Below are 16560 nucleotides of genomic sequence, written 5' to 3' on the forward strand. Positions count from 1 at the left end.
TACAGGGATGTATAAATGGTGAGAATTATGGGTAAAATAGATTACTTCTAAAAGCATAGCCTTTGAGATTTGTAGCTAGGACTGTCGTCATCCATAACCACAACCGACTTGTTTTGGTTTTGACTTAGATATTGTCTCACTTTCTGCTGATTCTTAGCTTGTTCAAGTGCGTGCATGCGCGGTCGTACTCGTACCCTTGGCGGTAAGCTTGAAGTGCTTCTCTGTGAAGCATTCCTATTGCAGTGGCCTTTAATTGTTGCTTTTTTGCTGATTGATCCACTATGCGTACGTCTGTCGCGTCCCTTTGCTTCCATAAAGCATGTAACTGTAGTCAGTAGCCGACAGCACCGCACGTAAGGTTAGAATGTCTGTTACAAGTGAGGTTATTCACCAAAATTCACAGACTTGTTCTTTAAAACCGATTGTCTTCTATATCCGGTGTCTCTTACGAAAGAGGTCCAATGAATGGGGAGATAGGGCGGCCAACCATGTGGGCAAATAGTGTGCAGTATACCCTATTGTCTATTATATCCGTGCCTCTTATAACAGGGTTCAGTTGTCTAACGGAAATAACATTTTTCAAAGGCTGTACACCTGCGACACATTTAGACCATACAATCGCGTGTATCCGACAAGTGAAGCATGTGTCTGGAATGCTTGCATGTGTCTCAAGTGCTTGCATCAGCTTGCATTCGTTTAAATTTACAGACTTTAAAAGGTTAAAGTCTGAGGACTCGCACACTTCACATAAAGCAGGCAAATTAATGCAGAAAAAGAAAGGAAAGGTAACAATTGAGGAAAGTAAGTCGTCAACAAATTTTTCTGAAGCCTAATCTTTTTTCTGACCTGCTCAGTTATTCAGACTTCTCCTTGGCACCGCAGCCAACTTTACAGAACCAATGTAGAATGGCGACTGAAATTCTGTTTACAATGCGGTGCCGTGGTTGATTTTTTTTACTAATCCACATGTGCAATCTTGAAAACATTTTTTTTTTCTGTCATTCTGTCATTCAAGTGTGGCACATGCCACCCTTGCCCTCATCGTTGCCAACGTAGTTCCTCTGCTTTTCAAGTGCTGTCCATATATAGCCACTCTGAAGGCTTTTGTTGACTTGGCACCAAGCCTTCAGTCGCCGACTACCGACGAGGCAGCGCTGTAGGCCTAGCCGATGGGAGGTATAGCAGCATCCTGTTGCGAAACGCTCATGCTCCATATGTTTGTATCCATGGACAGTTAAATAGAGATCGAGCATGACATCACGCCTATGGGCTAATCATGCTTACCAGGCTAAGGGCAGCGTGCCTGAGTACAAGGAAGCGATTGATGGTATTGTTATGCTAGAGTGGCGGGAAGGATGGAAGAAGAGGACAACAAAGTGTGCATGTCTTTGGAGCAGCTCAGTGTCAGTGCAGCAACCCGTTTCCCCTTTTCATCAATTAATCTAAAATAAACGCACCCCATCATAAATGTTCTGGTGGAGGTGCCAGGTAAAACAATGGCGCCCCCAAAGAATGGAGGTGAACTGACTGCAGAGGCACAATCCGTGGAGCTTTGCCGAAGTCGCCAAATTGCCGGTCTGCCACTAGAGATGGCTTCTGAGGGCGACAACCCGCCCCCTTCTATCAGTGCCCCATGGCAGCCCTACTTTAGCCACTAACCTTCGCCAGAAAAGCCAGGGATGGCGTGGACGGATGGCTCAGCTACCAACGAGAAAGTCGGTTCAGTGGCTGGCATGCCATCACCCATCTTGACAATGTTGCTTTTGTCCTGCTAATGGACTGTTGACCTCTGCATATAAAGCCTTTCCAGATCACAGAAGCGGGGATGCCAGTCGTGGCAAGATCCAGAATTGCTGTGGGATACAGCGTCAGCATTTTTTTTTTAGAAACAGAACACCGTAAATCTCACTTACTGTACAAAAAGAAAGAGCACATAATAAAGAAACCAAAGAAAAGAAAATTATTTGAGAAAGAGAGAGAGGGGGGAGGGGTTATTTTTTTTGAATATATGTGCAAAACTGGCGCTGTCCAAGCCCCTTGCTTGGCTAAATAGCCTTAATAAGTGGTCTCATTGGCAGCTGTTTACTTGGACATGCCTCTGCAGGCTTGAGCTGCAGCTTTTTGTGTGATTTTGCATTGCTTTCTTCAATTAGATATCTATTAAAGCTTGATGATACTGAAAATATAGTTCTCCAGTTGTTCAAGTGAAAATGTGCGATGAACAAAAAGAAGAATGAATGCAACGTTGCTGTATATACATTAATTTGCATTTAAAAAGTACAAACAGTTGCTTTGACACTGGCGACATTCACATGTGTGTTCAGCTCAGTCACACTACCACGGAGGGCTCCCTCCTGGGTAGTGCTTCATCCTTCATGAAAATGGTGTCCGCAGACTCACCCTGTGCAGTATCGTTCTGGGTTGCTCTTTTATGCGAAAGGAACGAAACAGCTGGCATTGAACTTGCTTGGAACAGTATGGAAAGAATGCAGTAAAGGGGCAAGCATGAACTCTGTAACTATAAGAAAACGGCTGCACTTGTAAATGAGCAAGCGCATTCTGTGCAAGTGGATGTTGCAACAGGGATCGAAAGATGGCGCTTCTATCTCGTGCTATGAGGGCAATACTACATGCTGGCTGAGCGTCTTTTGAATCCTCCATCTCCACAACCCTCCTCCTATTCTGTATCTTGAATACACACACATTATTGATGTTGGAGTGAAATTCAGTGCTGCTATTGCAACAACTGATCTCACTCCTCACTTGCAGAGTCTTTGTGGATGCTGCCGCTGCTTGTGCAGCAGTGGTCGCTGCTAGCAGACAAGGCACGAAAGGCACCCTTAAGATGCGTTTGCTCTCCTAATTGGTCGAGGACACTTGTAGCTTCCACAGTGCTGAAAGGAACTGCTGAAACTATAGGTTGTGCTAGAGACTTCCGGCATCCGTGGTCGGCCGTCATTGTCAAAATCGAAGCCAGGCTACTACTTGGGGTGCCGAGTTGCAAGTGTGATCATTATGCGGGGAAAAAAAATGCTAATTTTTTAGTGACCATTAGGTGGGGGAGGTTGGCGTGCATTTGTTATACAAGTGAATGCAGCAGTTCAGTAGAAAGTGTCATGGACCAAAAACAGCTGCATTGCAAAATACATGGAATGAAACTTCTATGACTGCATTACTTGTATAGCTTCTTGCAGTGTTGCCCGCTAAGTATGAAATGGAGTATAGTAGTTCTGTTCAGTGATGGCAAGGAAAGAAATCACGGACATTGAACCTTGGGTCGATTGAACCCTTTGCTCCAGTAATATGACTTCCTTGTCCTGTAAGCTGCAGCGTCTTGTTGCTTATGGCTACTTTACTGAAGGTATTACCATGTTTGACAGGCTATCCGACATGCTGTGTACCACCAGCAATAAGAAAGGAATAGCTTTTCCTTCCTCCTAGTGCCCGCAGCTGAAAATTCGTTTGTGCATGTGCTCTGAGCTGGGGGGGTATTCTGTAAGAGTCCACCTAGTGGACTGTCCATTTTGGCCGCTGCTGATTGGATGCAGCTGTACGAGCGAGGAGGAAACAAGCGGCCCGAGCCAATCAGCAGTGGCCGAAATGGACAGTCCACTAGGTGAACTCTTACGGAATACCCACCCTGGTGACTCAAATCACTCTACAAAAAAAAAATGCGACATAACTACTAGCACACAAAACCAAGATTTAGTTATCCTAATTACAAGGACTCCCTAGAAAATGTATGACGGATCATTCTACAACCTTGACTTTTTTTTACTTGACTGGAATCTGCAGTGCCTTCAAGTAAAATTATGTGGGTTCTACACACTTATCAACAGTCCATCAGAATTCATGACCGGAGGAGATAGTTTGCCATGTTAGCGGTGCTCATTCATATGTATACAGTATGTGCACAATTTGAAGCACATAACAGCCATGCATGAGAGGGCGCAACAAGAGTAAACAAATAAGCTTGTTGTAGCTGTGCTACTTAAAATTTTTATTCATGAAACCATGCGAAACAAGTTCTGTCCCCACATGCCTGAGGTCATCTTTGATTCCTCCAGGTAAAAGCTTCTATGCACACATGCATGCATGCGTTCATAATGCATTTATCGAGAAGGTTATATAATGCTCTCAAACTTTAGAAGTGAGATGAAGGTGCTCAGTGGAGATTGTTTTGACTAAGTCTTGGTCACCGGCTATTGTGAAGACTGTGACTGCAATGTATGCAGCGGCAACTAGACATCAAAACAACATAACACGCAGGTAGATAACAAGCAATATCATTTGTAGAAAGGCATTTATTGGCATATGAAATGAAAGAAAGTAAAAGATGTGTGTCTGTAACAGCGTCTCAACCCACAATGCTTGCATGTTGCAAAGTTTACTCCACAATAGGGCAATGTGTAGTAAGCATAAATGAGACCGCAGTGAAAGAGCGTTATTGTAACACTTAGTTTGCTGCAGTCACTAAGTTTAACCTCTTTTTTTCTTTTTTTTTTTTAACCCAGGTACACAGGACTGCACCGGTACACCATCACCAAGGAGATGCAGGAGGCTGACGAACGAGTGCATAAGTTGGTGTTCCGAGCCTACCTTCGTCTTTCCACGAATAAAGAGTCCAAGGTGAGCGCTGCCAGCTAATGCAGAAAACTTAATGCTTCAAACTTGTTTGCTTTAAGAGGACACTAAAAAGAAACAGTAAGTTAGCTTAGAATAGTAAAAGTATATCAGGAAAGGCACACCAGGACAAGCTGTCTACTCGTTCATTCTCCGGAACCAATCCGCCAGCCATGTTGTGCTCCTGCACACACCAGGAACTGTGCATCATTGTTTTCTTCATCCTCTTGTGGTGACTAATCTGAAGGTCTCCTCAGCCTGCTGGAGGGGAGTGCTATAGTGCTTTTTCAGAACACCATTTCCATTAATCCTGTGGCAAAGGTTCGATTACTAAAGAGAAACAGGACAAACGTCCACTTCTAGAATTTCACGCTGAAATCCCAGTGCCCCTACAGCAGTGTGACATTACGGATTTCAAAGTATTTTCATGTATTTGGGCTGCTTTGGTGCAGTGAAAATTCCTTTACTTGTGGTTGGGGTGAGGGTCTGCTTAATATCTAAGAAAAGCACACATTATCAAAGTAATTGAAGAAGGGCAGTGTTTGGAAAGAGAAATGTAGTAAAATACCAAATGTAGTTTTTAAACATCTAGCTTACTTTCACATTTTTCACTTTAAACAAAGAAAAGGAGTAAGAGCACTAATAAAAATTCAGTAACTGTATTTTCCGAAATTTGCTTTTAATAAACAAAATAGATTCGATTTCAAGGCTGGTATGACACGCGGAGAAAAGGCATGCAGGCATTCATGCTCATGAATTATGTAAATATTGTGGTTTCGCTGTATAAAAGTACTGTACATTTGCCAAAGTGTTGGCAGTTATTAAGGACCAACCACAAAAATTACATGCATGCTTGTTAAAATGCAAATGAAAGTGATTGTGACAAGCACTAATTTTGTGAAAAATTAGTGCAGTTGGAAAAAAGTTGTTAGTGAAACTGAGGCGTACGGCGCATGGCCCACGGACAAGTTGTAGAACACAGTAATCGGAACTGTGTGCCTCGAAGAAAGAAATCTTTCGGGGAACGTGTGACAATGTCAGATAGCTGGAAGGATTAACTTCAAAACTACCAACACTCCTTGGCCCAGTGCATAAACAATTTTTTGCACTTGCAGGTCAACTTCATTGACAAGGAAAAGTTTGCAGAGCTAATCTACGAAAACTTCATCTTTGACATTCCCAAGATCTTCGACATCTGTGTAATGTTCGAGAGAGCAAACCACGACTTGGTTTGCCGCATGGTGGAACACATCATGAACTGCCAGCCAAAGTACAGCTCAGACCTGAAGGACATCGAGGACACCATGCTCATGGTGAGTGCCACAGCAGAATGAGCAAGCGAAGGGACAATACAGGGTGGTGGCAAAGCTGGACATGTTAGTCAGGGGTGAGGGTGTTGTACTTTGTGGTTGCCGGTTGAGAAGAGAAAGATAATTAGGTGACTGCAGATTAATTACCAAGTCTGACCTATTGATACTCTGACGTCCACCAGCACTTACAGCAGAGCTCTGAAGAAACCGTACCTCTATCTCGAAAAGCCTATTCACACACATTACCTAGAGTCTTCACTGAAGCACCTGGTAGTACGGTAAAACCTCGTCAACTTGACCTTCATTAATTCTGAAAATTGGATCATTTAGACTTCTCCTTTGGTCCTGGCAGGCATAAGCATTATGCAATGCAATCAAAGTTTGGATGTACGGTGCTCTTAGTTGGAGTGAACTTCAACAGACCCAAGGGAATGCATCACTTAACTGAAAGTTCACTAAACTGAAAGTTCACTAAACTGAATATTCACTAGACTATGGAACAGCATAGGGCACAGCAGACATCGAGTCAAAAGTGTACAATTTATGTATTTGTGTACATAAATATATACGAAGTGCATAACAGTTACGTTGCTGCCTATCTTATTTTGAAAGAAATATATAATTTTCATTTGCACTGCTGCTCTTCAAGCGCAAGAAGTAACAAAAGCTGTCCAGAGAGCCTGTGTTTTTGTGCACTTCCTCTGGCATAGCTTGCAGCTGACATGCAAAGCCTTGCAACTTTCCAAGGCATCCTGCAGCCTCGGCTAGAATTACAGGATTTGAATTTGCCTCTGCCATTGCATCTTCCTCGTCATACTCTTCTTGTTCGGGACAAACACTTGAAACAATTTCTAGTTCTGATAGTTCAGCACAGGTAACCAGCTCACGGTCACACTGCACATAGCCGCCACTGGAGGGGCGATTTGGTGGTGGTTGGCATCGGCTATACCAGCGCTGCAAAGCAGAGAACATCGTTGAACTCAAATATTTGTTATTCATAAATTCGCTTAACTGAAAGATCTTTGCATTGAATGCATAGGAAAACTGCCGGGATTTTCTAAAAGTTCGTTATTCTGAAGTATTTGCGAAACCGACGTTCGTACAACTGAGAGTTTACTGTATTTGGCCCCACATCAGTTGATTCGGACAACTCTCGGCGCTTGGCAAGTGGGGAGGGTCGCAAATGTGTGCTGCAAAAGAACTAAAACAACACTAGCGTTGAACTGCAATGAAGTAGCGAAGTCCACTTCACCGTACTCATCAGCAGAAATAATATGTTAACAATAGGAATGCCTGAACACTTCGTGCCTGTTTGTGCCTTTATAGCCTTTATTCTTGGGTTTACCACCATACTTAACAGCACGTTGGCCACATGTCTTCATAACTGTGTAATCAGCATCCATGATTGCATCAATAGTGACCAGGGTTTCGTCCACAGAGGTTGCAGCCAACAGTAGTTTCATATTGACTTGGTGCACGCATCAGCCGCACGTCTTGCAAAACGCGTGGTCACTGTCCCGGATTGCGTCAATAGCAATTGTGGTTTCATCCACAGCAGTTGCTGCAAAAAGTAGTTTTGTTTGGCTTGATGCTCCTACTGGCTGCATGCCTACAGAACTGCTTGGTCGTTGTCCATAATCGCATCGATAGCAACTGCGGTTTCATCAGCAGCGGTTGTAGCAAGCGTATACTAACCGTGCAATGGCTATTCGCAACTCCAAGTAAATGCTTGCCACGTAGTGGCGGTGCCAAGAAACAGCCAATCCAGGTTCGTGCTTGAAGCAAAAGAAGGTGTCCTATCACAGCATGTGGCAAATACCTCGTAATTCTGAAATTGTTGTGATGGCGCCACACGCAAAACGTAAAATGAAAAACAGACGGATATTGAAACAATTTTGTTGTGTACTATTATGCATGTCATTGCGATAGAAAGACAGCAATGTATGATTTAATCATTTCCACTAAGAAACAGACGACGCGCATCAGAGAGCGACTTGGATAAGAAACTTCCATGTTGGGAAAAGGTGACTGATACTATACCAGTTTGTTTGAAACACCTCAATCTGGACGACTTCCTTCTTCCCGGCAAGTGGGGCATTGCTGTCTTTTGATTTATATTAAATATAGTTGCCGACCGTTTATTCGGACCTCACGGAGACTGCGGAAATGTCCGAATAAACAGGTGTCTGAAAAAACAGATAAAGATGAAAAAAAAAGAAATCCTTTATTTTCACTCACTTATTCCGGCTCGTACGGTCACTATAGGCGGTTGATAGCACAGTCACTGCTTGTACACGCTCCGCGTGCGGCGGCAGCATAGCACATGGTGCGTCATCTTCCGACTCGGAGTCATCGTCCGGTGGTGCAGCAGAAACATGACGAATGTTAAGAACGGCCAGCTGCAGTGCAAGTTTGCCACTCGCTTGGGACTATGGCGGCAGCATCCCGGCGCTGTTAGGAACGACGAGCTGCAGTACAAGATTGCCACCCACTTGCGACTGTGGTGGCAGCATCCCAGCGCTGTTAAGAGCGGCGAGCTGCAGTGCAAGATTGCCACCCACTTGCGACTGTGACGGCAGCATTCCGGGAGCGTCGCCGCCAACTTCTAGCCACACCGTGACTAAATCGACTTTGTGACGGAATGAGTTCGGCGGGCCAACTATTGTTCCCAAACTCCCCAACGTGCTACCCGGAACGGCTCCGAGTTCTACGGGGCCCCTCTGACGTCGGTTCCGGACCTTCGAACGTGTGTGCTTTTGTGCGTGTAGACCGTCCTGCGGAGAGGCGGCTAGTTTGCGATCACCAAACGAACGTTCGCGTCGCCTTGTATCGCGGGAGGACCGAGTGTTTAAAAACTGCTGTTGTGCGGATGCTCGACACACTTTTCTTAAGCAGTCATGTTAGACTGAGAGACTCTCTCTCAAGCAGTCATGTTAGACTGATGTACTTTCTCGAGCAGTCATGTTAGACTGATATAAATACTGTAAATAAACCCATATTCCTCGTTCTCGATGAGAAGCAGTCCTTCCCTTCATCATCGTCCTCAGTGTGGATAAGTTGGACGACGGCATGGGCCAGCTACCTTCTAATTCATGCCCGACTCCAATCTTGATAACGGATCACGAGCGATGGGATTGAGCCCCCAATCCTGACACGAATGAGCTCGCCGTCGTCAAGTTCTGTGCATGTCAGTACAGCAGTGTCAGCACCAGTGAAACTGTCAAATGAGACTGTGTCCAGAATCGCGATGCAACCACTGCGCAGGTCTCCGCAGAACATTTTTGGCGTCAGTAGGGAGCACATCAGAAGGCGACAAATCCTAGGCCTCCCGGCACCCGCTTGCTGGCATTCCCCAGCGCAGTCTGCGCGGGCACTGTCGGCGACATTAGACACTTGACGCGATGTTTCTGTATGCCGCGTTGGATCACCACAACCTCGACACAGCACACAAAGCAAACACCACCACGCTGTCGCGCCGACACCAGTTGCACAAATGAAAAACATGGTCTACTCGCAGCGTCGTGCATGAAGAAAGAAACAAATGAGCTGCTGGGTTGTCTTGACTTGGCTTACTAAGCTGAGACCGGAACTGCTGTAGCTACTCTATCGAACCAGGCAGAAACGATGATGAGCGGGGATTTGCAGTAGCGCCACTTTGTGGGGCAGCAAGGAAGCTCCGTTCAAAACACAAATGGCGTTCAGCAAGTCGAACCATGCACCAGTCAGAGTCGGTGCATGGTGCTTTCGATCGAATTGGCTCATGGAGTGTCCGAAAAATCAGACGAGAGGTTGCAAGGTGTCTGAACTTACGGCAGTTGTTATACATTATGGTCTATGGGGAGAATGGCAGTGCCGCAAAGCAGATCGAATAATCAAGTATGTTCGAATTTTTGGAGTCCGAAAAATCAGTCGGCGACTGTGTGTTACTGGCGTTTCAAATTGTGGTGTGTACTTTGCTTAGGCAGGCGCTTCAAAAAATTAATAGTGATGTATGCTTAAGCTTCATTTGGTTTTGTTCATTTATAGTTTTCTGCCTCAGCATTACATTTACTAAGGCTTTAAGTAGCAGGAATATTATCGCTAATGTACTTTTGTCTGCAGGCACAGTAACTGGAATAATACCTTGGAATGTCTGAAGTTGGTTATGTCGCATGTTATCCTGCGAGGCGACGTATTTTTTTCATAGCATCCTTTAGTTTAGCGGTGCAAAGAGAAGATGCTGTTTTCTCATTCAACGCGGTAAGTTGTCAGTTTATTTGCTTACCAAAAATTTAGAACCAATGACAAGCAGCGCTTGTTACAGCTTTGGAGCATTCGACCTATGCGCAGTGTTGCCAGTTTCCTTTCCGACACTGTGCACACAGCTAAGTTCCATTAAAATAGGTTCAATTCATTTCCAAGTCGTGCATTTAGACTAATACAACTGACTTTGTCAAAAGAAAACCCTCACTAAATTTTGGAAGCCTGTTGGAACAAACTTAACTTGGTCTGATTGCTTGTTATTCACTTCTCACATTTTGCTGGGTTTGAGAATTTTTATGAGGGGCACGTGTCTGCTGTACTCCCACGCCCAGGCCATACCTCGAACACTGAGTACATAGAGCATGAACAAGTGCCCATCATTGGACGCAAATGACCTTATCACACATATCAGCGAACTAAAAAGATGCATCCCAACTTGCAGACAAAACTCTCATTTGTTTTTATCCCGAGACACACTGACCAGGTAACGCTGCAGTTTTTAGCCTCGTTCTGTCAGTGCAGAATACCCTTATTTAGCTTCTGAAAGCACAACAGATGTTACTGCCTATATATTATGAGGTGCTATATGTGATATACTGCAACACGAGTCACATTGCAGAGTTGCCTGTGAAGGTTGAAAACAGTCAAGTATCATACCAGTAGCAGTGGAGCAACGCTGCAAACAAGTGCTTGCACCTTTCGTTTGCTACGTACAAACACTTCCCTTTTTTTTTTTTTAACCTCTGTCTCGCTTAGAAGGCTTTTTGTCTTTAAAAAAAAATCTGATGTGGCTCGCTAGGTAGGCCGGATGTTTGCACGCACAGCGCAACTATTTCCATAATTTTGTCACTGAAATTCTTGAGACCAATCTGATCGGCAGCAAGGACCCTTTCAGCTTCCATGAAACACCTTGATACGCCACAAATAGAGACGTTAGCGCAGCACCAAGCGAACGTGAACTGACGTGAACGTGAAGAGAGCTGACGTGAACCTGGATGTCATATACATCTTTGTTTATTTGGACAGTGTAGCCAGCACAAGTAACCAATTCTGGAGTTGCCAAAAAAAAATATATATATATTCTTGTCTGAAGCAACCTGGTGATCCTACTAAAGTACTGTCACTCATAGTAGCCCAGCTTGCTTACTTGAACTCATTAACTGTTTTGATTTCACAGCACATAAAAAAGAAACTGTTTTGATGCATACAGTTGGTTATGTAGCGCGCATTAATTTGCTTATTTGTCTGTGTACAGGAAAGCAGACATTTTAAACCAGTGCAACGTTTGCAGAGAATGCAGTAATTATCAATTTGTGCAAAAATATTAACAGAGTACGTGGAACGCAAGCGAAACTTGCACAAAAAGCCCCAAAAAAGTGCTGAAACAGAGGCTGAGTGGCTGAGTGCCAGTCCCCCGTTGAATGAGTTTGCACTTTCTTTCAAGTAAGCAAAAATCTGGTATTGGAGAGCAATATGAGATCAGTTTGGTGCAGTTAGTGCGTTTCATCACCAGAATATTGGGTAAATAGCTCACAGCAGAACGCCGTGCACATGTCTACACGATGGTGCTGTGACGTACAGTTCAATCTCGCAGCAGACGGCAACTACAGTTTCCTCTGAAGCAGCTGCGGCAAGCAGTAGTTTCACATTGACTTCGTGCATGCGCTGGCCACGTGCCTTCGAAAATGCGTGGTTGCCGTCCATGATCACGTCGATAGCGATTGCAGTTTTGTCTGCAGCAGTTGCAGCAAACACTAGTTTCATTTTTACTCAGTCACAAACACGGCAGAAACTGTTGAGCATGAGGCGTGTTGGCTACATTGCGATGAAGCCCCTCCATTCACGCGCCATCGTTGCTTTTGCTGAGTAGCGCCAACTTTTTACGTGTGCCACTAATCCCTGATTCGTCGCTCGAACCAGCTCCGCTTCTGCAGTTTCCGCTTCCGGGATTTCTGGTTCCTGGATTCTCGCTTGTTGCACGCTCGCACCTCTACGCAGCAGTGACATCAGTACCGCTTAAAACCAGAGGTTGAGACTGCGTAAATTCCACTTGACACCGCAAGCTGAGGCGGTGAGCGAGGGAGGAGTGTGGAGGAGGAGAGTACGTTGGGCGGTATTTAACCTGGTCGTCGAAAATGTGTATGGGAGGCTTTACATTGTGATAGATGGATGATCTGTTGGCGACCAGCTCACTGAAAAAATGTAATCGGGATGTGCACATGATTGGAAAGTGTGTCTCGGATAAAAACACATGCCGCAAAGGAAGTCAGAAAGCCTTTGCCGCTGTGAGCACTTATCAGTCAAGAGATGACAAGAATTGCATGCAGCTTTCACACTGATTTTGTGCAAAACAGAAATGGGATTTGCTGATTCATTCACTAAATAAAAGCATGTGGACATGGTAAGCATTTGTTTATTGTATTCGTGATACTCTCGATAATTCGACATTCGGGCATTTATTTTGGTCCCATAAAATCCAAATTAATGAGGTTTTACCGTACCCAGGTATAAGCAATCTGGTGTAAGTGAAATTTCTTTAAAATCTGAATGATTCAGCTAAACCCCTTCTTAAAACCAACTCTGCTTAGTCAAACTGTCTGGAAAGCTCAGTTATTCGGATACCTATGTGTAGTATTTCATCATAAATCTAATGTACTTGTATCATTGTACACATCAGGAGCTGCATTCTTGATTGACCACATTTGGGGTCAGCTTCACTTTATGTACATATGATGAAGGCGATATCGCCAGAGCACTGGTGTATCCATCGGGAAAAGCCTCCCCCCCCCCCCCCCCCCCTGCTCCACCTTGTTCTCTGTTTTGCTTCCCTCCATCTGACCCCTGCCTCAAAAGTGATCTCCTAAGAATGCAGCCCCTTGTTAGACAAATAGTTTTCCATGGTTCTTTCACATTCATTATGGTGGAGTCAGTCTATTGTATCTATGTATTTAATTAAACAAGCATGCATTATTACAGTATCAATATCAGTTTGGGTAATGAAAGGCATCTGCTGCCACTTTTCGTATACTCATCATGCAAACATTGCAGGCTTTTGAGAGGGCAGAGCAGTCCATTCAGTCCCAGGATGACAGCGACTTTGAGGCCATGCCGCGGCGCCTGGACGAGGGCAAGGCAGAGTTTTCAGAGCTGTGCCTTATGCCTTTCTGGAAGCTGCTTGAACGTATCACATATACAGTGGACATTGCTGCTGCCTTGGCAACCTTTCTCAACGTCTACCCGACAGCCGCCAAGATCTTCACCCTCGAAAATGTGGGGCCAAGGTGAGGAGCAGTTGTACTTGCACCATAAAACTTATATACAGTAAAGCCAATAATTCACCATATCTGCACGACATTGAGCAGAGATACTTTTTCCTAGTAGTCCTGTGCTGCATGACTAAGGCTGTTCGGCCTCCGAATGCAGATGCTTGCATGGGAAACATTGCATAGGACGTTGACAGCACAGGATGCCAACAGCACAGGATGCCAACAGCACAGTATGCCAACAGCACAAGATGACAAAGTGTTGACAGATACCTTTAAACTTTAACGGTCATGTGTTGGGCCCTTTCCAAGATATGAAAATATATTCGTTCTGGTCGGATGTCAGGCAGCATGTGTCCTTGTGTTTGCCAGTTATTTGGGTTGGTTGCTGAACTTTCGAAAACTTTTTTATAAGTGCACTTCGCACTGTGTCCAGAGGAGGGCAGCACTTTTTCGCGCCCTTTCTTCATATATAAAATAATTTCTGTGCGGTTTGTTGTGTGAAGCACCGACAGGATAGCGACGTTTTCTGTGCGTGCCTTTCCAAAATAAAATTCCAAAATGAAATTTGAACTGCGTGCCGCGGTGACATTTAGAAGGCGGATTGCTTTTGGGTATGCCCCACTGCACCATAGCCTTCGCAGTACGAGGCATTGAAGAAAACAGGAGCACAGCGGAGGCCGTGTTTGAGTGCCAGTAACTCTGCTTCTGTTGAACACATTGAAGTACTTTCTTGCGGCAAAGTATTTCTGAAATATGTTATTTTGACTTCAAATACCTTTCTCCACTTCGATAAAAAGTGGTCCGGGCCCCTTTAATCCAACACACTACTGATGCTGGTTACATCATGCTACCACTTTGTACTTATGTATAACAATCTGTAGGTGCTTTCTAGTTTAAAAGAAAATTTAATTCTGGGAATTTACATGCGAAAATGACGATGTGATTATGAGGCACGCTGTAGCAGGGGAATTCAGATTAATTTCGACCACCTGGGGTTCTTTAACGTGCCATTGTAGTTTGCTTTCTTCTGTTTTGAATTTAGATTTATGGTGATACAGGCACTTGCACTAGCTTTTTGAAACAGAGAAGGAATTATCTTTCTGACTTGACACAGAGCCTCGAGATTTTATTTGGCCTACACAGTTCACACATAAAGGTGGGTATCCCCTGCTTTGCCTTGGTGTTGAACTCCTGATGAAAAACACTTGATGTTGAAACACCAAGTACTGATGCAGAGCTCAAGGTGTAGGCAATATTGAAATTTGACATTCCTGAAGATTGCAGGTAGCACTTGCTGCACCTAACATTCTCTCTTGCAAACTTTGTACGTGTGTGCTAGAAATACTTCTTGTGTGCCTCAGTCTACATGCCAGTTGGCTGTCTTGTCACAGTAACACACGTAATTCTGTTTGTTATAACCATACTGGCTCGATGACTGGGACGTTGCAAGTTGGTGGAGCTTCGGAGGCTTCATGTGACACTTCTTGGTTATGGAATAGCAGTTTTACTAACTGAGAATTCCCTTTTATCAGGGTTTGTAGAAGCAGTTGTGACTGTAATCTATAAACATCTGAGACAAGCAGCAGTCTTCCACTTTGTTCCATGCCTCTTGAAAGTGGCTTCATTCACAAAGGAGGCAGGAAGCCAGCATGCATTTTAAAAAGGCACTGAAACACTTTTTAACATGGTAAAGAAACATCGGTGGTCTGCAGAGAATGGTGCCATGAATATGCGAGTTCAATGTATTAAGAAAGTCAGTCATCCACTTGCCTTAGCACGAAGCTACAAAGGCAACCCATATGAGTTTCTGCAGAACAGATTTTCCAGAACTAAATGTTGTTCTGCTCCATGCAGCAGGGAGCCCACAATCTCGCACAGCAGATTCCTTGCTCTCTCCTGCTTCTTTCGAGGCTTCCTATACTATGATGCTGGCGCGACAACTTGTAGACGCTATTGTTCATCACCATGAGTTATTCGTGAGCAAAAGAGCATGAATGCACACTCCTCCAGTTTTCCAGCGAGCAGGAAAGTGGCACATATCACCACTCCTTTGTTGCTCTCTGGCACCTTTATCAGATGCCAATCTTAAAAAGTTGGCTAAGTTCACCATGGAAAGACAAGAGCGGTAGACAGGGCATTGCTGTCGGTGTTGCCCCAGCTGGACAGAAACATTGGATTGAGAATGGATGAGGAAAGTAAACATTGCACTCTCTCCATCTCCATTATCTATCTCCATCTCCATTACCATTAGGTCCTTTGCAAAAAATTTGTGGCAATGTATTCATTGAAGGCCATTGCACCAACTCCAGTGCATTCTCAGTCTTGAAGCAAAGGTGTTGCAGGGCCCCTTTAAGAGCATGCCAGTGGTTTCATTGCATTAACTGTGGTTGCAGAGCAGTGTGGAAATTTTGAGGTGGATGCAAGCTCATTGATTTGGCAGAGTTCCTTGCTTAGTACAGTCAAACCCGGCTATATCGAACTCGCAAAAAAACGCCTATCAGTTCGATATAGAGCATAATTCGATATAAGCCTGCTAAATAATTGGATGTCATAAAAGCACACACCATTTATAGAATCACTTTGTTGACGAAACTAGCTTAGTTTCGCATAAATTAGTCCTGCATTTTCTTCTGCTTGGGCAATTTCGCTGCCTGCGATGCACGCACTTCCCCACGTTGTCTAAGGAGTCCGAGCAGCTGAGGCCGCAACCTTCCGCATTCGCGCAGAAGCACCGGACTAATGCGAGTGCACCAATCACTTCGGAGGATGTGGGCAAAGGACCGTAGTTGCTTTCCTCAACGTGCCTACTTTCATTTTTGCTCGGTACGATGTCGGCGATGTAGTCTTCGTTTCGGGATCTACCGTCGTCGCGACACCATCATTTGCACTCACAAACTCGTCCACCGTTGATTCGAATGTCCCGGAAATTTTGACAGCTCGCTCCAAACTTCGGCAACACTGGCAACGGCTTCGTCGCATTCATCAGAATTTACAGTCATCACCGAGCACGCGGAAACCGGCACGTATGAAGAACGCCTCGTACACGGCCGTGCGTACGCGTCGGGCGCCATGGGCACCGGGTTGCGAGTCTGACCACTTTAGCCCTAATCGTGCTGAGA

The 16560-nt window shown here is 44.7% G+C and overlaps 1 protein-coding gene across 1 annotated transcript in view; it reads left to right on the forward strand.

The window, feature by feature from the left end:
- Window positions 1-16560, forward strand: part of LOC126540740 (activating signal cointegrator 1 complex subunit 2) — a 72074-nt gene that overhangs the window by 13506 nt on the left and 42008 nt on the right. Inside the window, exons 5-7 of the mRNA XM_050187585.3 lie at window positions 4515-4629; window positions 5739-5936; window positions 13224-13456. Coding sequence (XP_050043542.1) covers window positions 4515-4629; window positions 5739-5936; window positions 13224-13456 — 546 coding nt within the window. The remainder of the gene's footprint in view (window positions 1-4514; window positions 4630-5738; window positions 5937-13223; window positions 13457-16560) is intronic.

The sequence above is a fragment of the Dermacentor andersoni genome, chromosome 2 (genome assembly GCF_023375885.2).
Source record: "Dermacentor andersoni chromosome 2, qqDerAnde1_hic_scaffold, whole genome shotgun sequence".
NCBI lineage: Eukaryota > Metazoa > Arthropoda > Arachnida > Ixodida > Ixodidae > Dermacentor > Dermacentor andersoni.